General features: G+C 42.2%; 1 protein-coding gene across 1 annotated transcript in view; it reads right to left on the reverse strand.

The window, feature by feature from the left end:
• LMTK2 (lemur tyrosine kinase 2) overlaps positions 1-9377 on the reverse strand; it is a 75448-nt gene extending 66071 nt beyond the window's left edge. The window contains exon 1 of the mRNA XM_024208440.2: positions 9224-9377. Within this exon, the coding sequence (XP_024064208.1) occupies positions 9224-9377 (154 nt within the window). The remainder of the gene's footprint in view (positions 1-9223) is intronic.
• Between the last annotated feature and the right edge of the window lie 327 nt (positions 9378-9704).

Raw genomic sequence — 9704 nt, forward strand, 5'->3', positions numbered from 1 at the left:
CTTAACAGCATTTGAGTCTAAAAGCTTGAAAAAATGTTTATATACAAATCAGATTTTTTCAAAAGCCCTTTGGCAATATCGGTCTCCTCTTTACATAATCCCTTGAAAATGCATTGGGATAAATATAGAGAATTTGAACATTTTGCTTCTGTTGCTTGGTTTAGGAAGGAGCATCAAAACAACAGCCTTAAAAGAGAGACTACTTATACTTATACTTTCCAAGCCACAGGAAGAATGTGAAGCCACAGCAATCAATTGGGGAAGCTAGTGAAGGAAAAAAAGTGGTAGATGACAACCTCAGAATAGAGAGCTGAGCACAGAAATTCCAGAGAGAGGGGGAAGGAAGAGCTCTGTAATTCCCAACATTAAATAATTTGGAGTGTAAAATATGCATAAAGGTGAAATACATATGCTTCACTTAAACTATTTTCTTCTAAGCCTCAATCTGTGTTTTAGTACTCTCAATGCATGGAAAGTTACTTTGGTGCACAGTGCCTTTCAAAAATGATTTATATGGGCTTAGGTCCCCAGCTCTCCTTATATTTGTCTTGTAGTCAGTAAATGAACTACTCCATGCATGAGATAATCTGTCAATTTTAGCACCTACGCACACAAAAGTGTATTCTCTTTACAGCATATCAAGTATTGGCTTTCAACAGCAATGCAAGTGTCTTCTAAGCACGCTCAACACTGCTTACTCTAACAAACAGTAATTATAACAGACCAAGAACAACAACAAAACCCTACCAAAAGAAAACACTACACTGAATAATTCTCCAATTGCGGCGAAGATAAGAGAAAGAACAAGGCACACATGACAGATGTCAGTCATGTCACTTAATGGACCACTGGAAGGCACTCAGATAATACGGTGATGATTTTATCGGTGTCTATATAGAACAGGGGTCAGCAACCTTTCAGAAGTGGTGTGCCGAGTCTTCATTTATTCACTCTAATTTAAGGTTTTGCTTGCCGTAATACATTTTACCGTTTTGAGAAGGTCTCTTTCTATAAGTCTATAATATATAACTAAACTATTGTTGTTTGTAAAGTTAATAAGGTTTTTAAAACGTTTAAGAAGCTTCATTTAAAATTAAATTAAAATGCAGAGCCCCCCGGACCGGTGGCCAGGACCTGGGCAGTGTGAGTGCCACTGAAAATCAGCTTACGTGTCACCTTTGGCACACGTGCCATAGGTTGCCTACCCCGGTATAGAATTAAAGAATTGTTAGGAAATGGGATGGGCTTCATAGCAGTATCTGATTTTAAGTTTTCAGCAGTTTCCTAGTATTTGCTATGTTGCAGTCCCATTGCATGACTTAATATCCCTCTTTTGGGAGTAGCTACTTACCTGGTGGTTCTATGCTTGTAGCTGTATCTACTTCCAGCACAGCACTATTATGGTAGCGCTCTAGCTGATGCTGTCAAAACTGTCCAGAGTTCCCTGGCACTCCATGCAAAACTATGGAGCTACTACACCTGAAGTTGTCATATAATATAAGAGTATCAACTGAACATGCACTGAGCAAGGTAAAAACCTGAAGGGAACACTTATTTCACATATGCATCTACACATTTAGCATTAAACTAGGACAACGGGAGCTTGGGGGGGCCCAACGGAGAACACAAATAGAATCCATAAGCAAGGTGAATTGGGGGGGGGGGATCATGAAGGGAGTGAGCAATATTACTACTGAGAGTTAACATCACAATACTAATGTGATAGTGGACAACAGCTTTTTTTTTTTTTTTTTTTTTGATATTGAGTCAGACCCAGAGTAGTCTCTATTATTCTGAAATATTTATGCTAGTTAGGTGTCCCTGGTAGTTCTATGGCCATTCTCTGGTTTTCCAGTTCATTGCTTCATACTTATAAGTATCAGGCCTCTCTCTTTCTGGACAATGTATTATTTGAGGGCCTGTCTTACCAAGGTATTACTGAGAGCACATGTTTGAAGTGTGCAATCTCATGTGTATCTGTAAAATTGATTATATGGTTTTGCAAATGTCAATGGCTCTGGGGTAAAGTGTAAATCCAAACAGGAGACATACTGGTGAGAAACTACAGTGGCTTCGACTTTTCTTCCATGTTAGCAATTGTTTTCAAATGGAGAAATATTCTGGAAATTCTACCTGACTTCTTCACAAGTCTTTGATTCTTAGATTGTTAGCAGTTCAGGAGAAGGACCATATCAGACCTTTATTGGCTCTACAAAATCTACAAAATACATTTTAAGAGCTACCTAAACATCTACAGGGCCATAGCATGCATAGACATGGAAACATGATGGTGCCATTCCTAGTATTTTCTTACTTAAGTCCATGAGTTTTGAATGCATATAGATGACAGGCTAGGACCTTAAACCAGTTAGCCTGTTTAAAACTATGTCACAATACATATTCTTGATAAGGCCCGATTTGTAGGTTAAAATAAAACAGTACCACCAGTGGCCTTTCCTAGATTCAGAATGACAGACTCTGGAGCGCATTCCATTGCTCGCCCCATTCCTGTCATCCTGCATTTTCTCTCCTGGAGCAACTCTGAGTCAAAAATAATTTTTTCAGGTTAATGCCTTTAACAGCTTTTTGCCTTTTCTGCAGTGGTACAATAAAATATATCATTGCATAATAAAATCAAACAGTCCTTAAAATTACAGCATTTATATGTTTTACACTAGGGTCTGCTACTCAGAAAGCACCATTCATCATCTTCTGAGACACTGCAATCAAGCAACAAGCACAGGTTAATGGGAACTGGTGAAGGAATGTAACCTGAAGTTCAATCTCTTTTAAAAGGAAGTAAAGAAAATTAAAACACGCTCTTCATACAGCTTCAGGTAGCTCTTGTTTGTCTTGTATTGTACTGCAAACATCTATTAGCAACTGGTACTCAGTAAGAAAATACACTATCAATTTATCTGACTTCTGCTGATGTGGTAACAATGTTAGTATTTTGAAAAAATAATGTATTTCAGACCACTGAAACTATTTCAAGTGGAGACTAAACATGTTCACTCATTTCAATGTGCCCATAAAACAGCAGAAAGATATAACAGCATACAGGGGTTTTTATTAGGTTACACCTGAACCTCTCACACAGGCTTTTTAAATCTGCCACAGTTCAAAGGAAACTCAGATGTTAAAGGGCTTGACTATATCACAATTTACTGCACAGCAAACCAGAGTGTATATCTACAGCACCCTCGCCTGTCATTCACTAATTGGCCATGTGGATCCTGCTGCAGTTGAGCAAGGATTGAAACACTGGCCTCTGGAAACCAGCATCTGCTGTTGCTACGTTGTTATGAGAATAGTGATCCATAAAGCTGTGAATTAAACTTCACACACAGTTCACAGATTAAGTACATTTTGCAGACACATGCCCTTGAAATTACCACCTCCCTAGTTGAGTGAACCCTAAGACATTCAAGAACAGAAGCATGTGTTAGCACATAATATGACAGGATGTATAATCTTATCTAATTTGATAGTGGTGGCTCTAATTCTTTCGTTTTCCCTGCAAAGGCTACAAAAAGCCTGTTTAACCACCTAAACAGCTTAGTTCCAAGAATATACAAATTCTATAGCACCTAGCTGAATATTACTAAATATCCTATTTTGTTACTTGTATAGTGGGGTAGATTTGGCATGTGACTCTCAGAAATTAACTCCAAGTGCTTCACCATTTAAATTAGATATAACAGTGACAACCATCAGAGGTAGAAAAGAGATTCAACTAGAATTCCTCAACTACAAGAAAGCTGGGTAGACAACACAAGTTGAAATTCTACCAATACACAGTTCACATCTCTTAAGGGCAGATTTCAACACCATCGGCTCCCAGCTCTTCCAAGACCTTTGAATAGCACCTACTTCAAAAGCAGCTAGCTTAAGATGAACCAAGACATAGCTGACACTAGTTCTAAGAAGGAAATGCTTTTAAGGACTTGCCTCCTCCATAACATATATTATTATCAAGGGCACCAGTCAACTGATTGTAAAGTTGTCCCCATGATCCTTCTCAACTTCCTAACTGCCCATGACTGAGAGAGAGTCTCACTTCCACTTGCAGATGTCTAGAAGATTATACCTCACCCTATGAGGCATACATCTGGCCACAGTGATCACCAAACTAGATTACTGCAAGTTCTAACTAGAAATGAAGCCACACCCTGAAAGAGCTCCAACTAGTACAAAATGCAACAGTCCCATGTAGGTGGTTACGAACACACCACACCCAATGCTCTGCTCTTAACATTGACTCTCCATTGAATATGCAATCTATTTCCATGTGTCCACCCTAATATTCAAAACCCTCTCCAAAAGTGGCCTAAGCTAGATAACAGATCATCTCCCAGTTATTGACCATGACCACCCTTAACAGCTACATTCCACTGGAACTGCAAACCTGGCAACTGAGACGGACTCGTAAGCACCAACAGAAGTTTCATGGGAGCCAGATCCAGACAATGGAACCTATTCCTGCAAAAGCAACATGACAGTCAACTTCACAGCATATGGAATTAAATGCAAAACATTTCTTTTATTTAGCATTTTCAAAATAACTCTTCATACATATAAAGTCAGACACACCCACTCTCAGAAAAAATTCTACCACCTATTCAAGTTTTACAGCAGAGAAGAATTAATTTTTGGAACTGCTGTTCCTTCTTTTCATTCCTTGACAGGGACTCTGGCATTATAATCACGACAGACATTTTGTTTGATGGGAGGTACATAATCCTGTTAATTTCAATTATTTTCATTTTTGGGGGAGGGGATTGAGTCAAGTTTTAAGAGTATAAGGTCAGATATGAGGGTAGAAGCTGGCAACATTGGAAAGGGGTCTGACTTTGGACTTAAGTCAAGCAGGTGCTAACGCAGAAGTGTCAGATGGTGGTGCAGTAGATTTGTTTGCAAACACAGATCTTTACAGAAGTGTATTCTCCCCCAACCCCTTTAGCTCTGTGCCACACAAAATATAAAACCTTTACAAGACAGGCCTCTCATCCTAAGGCGTTCAGGTTTAAAACCACTGATGCTCCAAGTATAGCTAACAATTATGCTTCATTCTATGGACTTCTCTATGCTGAAGGGATACTGGATAAATCCGTAAGCATCAGAGATCTACTTTTCCCTGACCCAAGATTAAGCCTTCACTCCAGCTCTCAATTATTATACATATTACCATCCAGATTTTTACCTTAGTTTTTACATTCACAGCATCAACTAAGTTGATCTTGGTCAATCTACTTTTAGCTGGTGCTTTCTTCAGCCACTCTTTCCCTTCCCATGTAACTTTTTCTTGTGTGTACCACAGTGGCTCTCAATCTCTGGGCTGCAATCACCAGGGGATCACAACCATCCTTCTTTTTTCTCCCTTTCCTCCCCATTTTTTGTTGGTTGGTTTGTTTAAAAAAAAGTGTATTTTTAACCCTTATGGCTGGGAAGATAACCTCAAAAATCTGAGCCAAGTGTAAATTGATGCAGGAATGGCTGTCTGAGTCTCCAAACAGCCTGAAAAACAATAACTCCAAGAGGTATGAACTGCCTCATTCATCTCAATCAAGGCCATGGCGACTCTACAGTTCTGTGGTCATGGAATCTAGCATGTTTCCATGATGCCACAAAATGGAGCATTTTTTTAATATGGAATTCAACTTTTTCTAGCCACGTGTCCAATGTAATCTTTTTGTCTATCTGTCTTGCTTGGATCTGCAACTTCTCTTCAGCTTCAAAGGGAAGTTAACTTGATTACAGTGCCTGTTCCCTACACTGTTCAAGAGAGTCTGGCAACAGAGCAGTTTTTCCCACCCCTTCCTCACTTACCTCTCATGGGCTCAGCGCACGCATGCACACACACACCCCAGAATGCTTGTTAGCTACCAAAATTCTTCAAAGGAGCAGTCACAATAGCCGGCAAAGGATTCTGAGGCATGCATACAGAGGTTAAAAAGAGGGACAACTGAGCTCTTTGGAGACCAATCATCCATCTTTATGAAAGAAACCAACTGAATTATTCAAGCAAAAGTTACAGATTTACAAACCTATATGACTTAACAGCAGCAATTTTGTAAGCATGACTGCCCCCTGAGCATCATACTTTGTCATTGCAAATAATGAAAGCTGCTATCTTCATAACATGGGAAACACTGCAGACTGTGTTTCAAATGTCATTAAATGTTGTCTTGGAATCTACTGCTGTCAGTCAGTCAAAACACTTTCTCTTCATGATGCAGTCACCTGATGAATTTGTGACATGGCTGCAGATGTTTGGGAACAGAGCTTCTCAATACAACAGGATCAAAATACAGATGGGTCTTCTACCCAACTTTTAGCATTTGTTCGGTGCAAGTGAAAAGGGCTCATACATGAGGACTGCCAGTTTTTTTGGTCCACTGACAGGTTATGCTACAGGAGGAAAAAAAAAGAGAAGCTTTCTAACAATTGGCTCTTGCTGCTGGATTGGTATTGCTGTACTGACGGTGCCTGAGCTATGACAGGAACTCTCATAGAAGCCTTGGGACTAGAAGCCAGTCTCTTACTCACCAAACCATTTGAACACTTTGTTCAGTGAATACACTGAGAAGCTTTGGAAGTAAAGAGGATGCCAGTGGAACTGACAAAGGTACTATGAGACTAACAGTTTTGACCTTTATTAAGAGTTAAGCCCAATGCACACCTCCACTATTTTATGCAAAGAAATGGCAACATCAGCAGCTCCCCTTTCCACACCAAAGTTCACTGACTTTCTCATGGCAAAAAATCAATCATTTGGTTAAGCTCAGAGAAGAGCCAAGAATTTTCCATGTTGAACATTCCTCTACTCTTGCAGAATACTACACTGATCAGCACTGGCTTGCTTTGAATGCTTACCTCTAGAGACAGAACATGAACACTCAACTTGGGGGTCACAAAATGGGAAGTGGTGGTTGTGACCTACTGACACCTGGCATTCCCAGTACGAAAAAGGTTGAGTTCAACTGGTCTAGTAAGTATTCAACACCTTTTGGTCTAACACTGAATTCATGCAGAGTTACAATACTCCATTCAGTAATAACTTCTTTTCTCAAGCAAAGGGCTCTATACATTAGTATCTCTTTACCTGCACTGCACATGGCACATCATATTTAGGTTATTATTAATACATCTTTATTACTATATCTCATATAGCATCTATTCAGTTTTGGTCCCAATCTTCCAGACTGAGGATGAAGCTTGTTATTAACACTAAAAACTAATGTTTTCAGTCTCGAGCTTTGTAAGATATACTGCATAATACTGATAGTAAAGAGGAACTTAAACAAAAAAACAAAGCAGAGATACTTTGAGAATGAGTCCAATGTAATCAGGAAAAGTCCTCTGCTTTTGAGATCACTCTAGAAAAACAAACCCTGCATTCCAGTTAAGGAAGGAAAAATCACAAAACTGAATTTGCCATGTAGAAGTCATACAGCCTGTTGACGAATGTATCTTATTTGGATAATCTTCAAAAAATTCACAGGTGTGAAAACTGCCATTCCATTCTTAACAAGCATATACATTTGATTTACCAATTTCTATGTAAAGATGAATATTTGAAGAGGAGAACTAAAAAAATGGTTATAAACAATTTAGAATTGCTTACTCAGATGAAAATTCAGGAGAAAGGGTGGTTTTGTGGTTATGGCTCTGGCCTAAAATAGAGGAGAACTGAGTTCAATCCCCAGCTTTGCTACAGACTTCTTGTGGCACCTTGGACAAATCATTTAATCTCTGTTCATCAGATCCCAATCTCTGCTTGCATGCTGTACTCCTTTCTCCCATCTTTTGACCATATTGTCTATTTCAACTGAAAGCTCTTTGGGGCAGGGACCATTTTTACTGTGCTAGGCACCGTACAGAAGCATAATGGGGTCCCGGGCTCAGTTAGGGCTTCTAGCCCATAATATAATATAATATAATATATAATATAATATAATATAAACAAACTACATCATTCCCATCACCACTAGCAAGATGTTAAAACCCAAATTATACTACCAACACAAAGAAGTTTTTTTCCAAATCCATATTTTTAATTGGTGTACAGAAAAATAGAAGGAAAACCCAATGGAGGCTGAGAGCCAGCAAACAAAAGTGACAGGCAAAGGTAAACTACAAGCAGCAAGTAAAAAATTACACTAATCTGGCCAGAAACAGGGTAGGCAAAATCTGTATAAGGGCGCCTCCACCCTCTGCATGTTAGTCTCAGTGATTCATTCCCAAAATTAGAAAAAGAGAGAATCATGCAAAGGTCTCATAGCTGTGGGCCACAGGGGTAGAAGCCACACAAAGAACTTAAAACTGTGGAAATAGATGGAATAAGCCACAAAATTCAACAGCTCCAGAGACTTAGATAAATAAAGTAAGACAACGTTCAATAATAATACAAGCACAGGATTTGCCCAACTGGACCAGAACACTGGACCATCTAATCTAGGATTCTGACTCAGTCAATAGCCAGTACCTGATGCTTCAGAGAAGATAAAACCCTTAACACATACCATAACAACATACCTAGCTAAATGTGACACCCTGTAGGTGGAACAAGGAAGGAGAGCAGCTCCTCCCTGACTCCAAATAGCACAAATGTTACCAAAATTATATTGGGAGAATTTACTGGATACACTTGATCCTGCTTTCCCACCTCCACCATGGATCACCTAGCCCCCAAGACTGCAGCCTTACTGTCCAACCCCAAATCACAATGAATACCCTCAGCAAGGACCACGGTGTGTGTCTCACCCCCACTCACTGCTCCTCCCAGCTTACTCCCCTCCAGATCTGCCTCATCCCTCCCAGCCAGCCCCCTCGAACCACTACACACCACAGCCCCCTCACACAGCAAGTCTCTCTCCTCCCCGCTCCGGTAACCCCATCACACAACAGGTCTCTCCTCCCCCACAGTCCCCCCAGCCCCCGCGCGCAGCAGGTCTCTCCGCCTCCCCGTAACCCCTATAACCCCCTTGCAGACCAAGTCTCTCCCCCCTCGTAACACCTCCCCCCCCACACACACACACAGAGCAGGTCTCTGCTTCCCACCACCCCAGCCCCCGCGCGCAGCAGGTCTCTCCTCGCACACCAACCCCCCCGCACAGTAGGTCTCCCCCCCTCCCCCGCCGGTCTCGCCCCTCATCCCACCGCGCCCTGCTCCCCTGGCCCCCGACCCCCTTACGCGAGGCGCTTCCGACCCCTTTCTCACCTGCACCTGTTTGCGGAAGTGGAGCCGCCTCGCCACCTCCCAGCAGCAGCAGCAAGAGGAACAAAAGCCTGAGTCCGAGCCCGGGTCCGAGGGGCAGGAGCGACCCCCGCCGCTGCCCGCTCCCCCCGCAGCGCCCCCAGAGCCGCCACCGCATCTCGCCCGCTCCAGGCCCCAACGTTCAACGCCGGACACGGGGACTTGGCTCTCAGGGTCTCTGGCGAGCGCCCCCAGCGGCCGCTTCCCCCCTCCGCCACGGCCCGGCGGTCTCCGGCATCGGACCCCGCAATCCCCCTTCCCCTCACAGAACCCAACCGGCCCCCGCAGCCGCCGCCATCTTCCGGGCTACCTGACCGGGAGGGGTGGAGCTAATCGACGATTGACATTCCTATGCACCAATCCGCCTGAGCCTCACGCTCCGGAGGCGGGAGTAGGGTAAAGGACGGTGTTAATCCGTGTTTGGCAGTCCAACCCGCGCCGAGCA

The sequence above is a fragment of the Terrapene carolina genome, unplaced genomic scaffold (genome assembly GCF_002925995.2).
Source record: "Terrapene carolina triunguis isolate 2854851 unplaced genomic scaffold, T_m_triunguis-2.0 Scaffold93, whole genome shotgun sequence".
In the NCBI taxonomy this organism is placed as follows: Eukaryota; Metazoa; Chordata; order Testudines; family Emydidae; genus Terrapene; species Terrapene triunguis.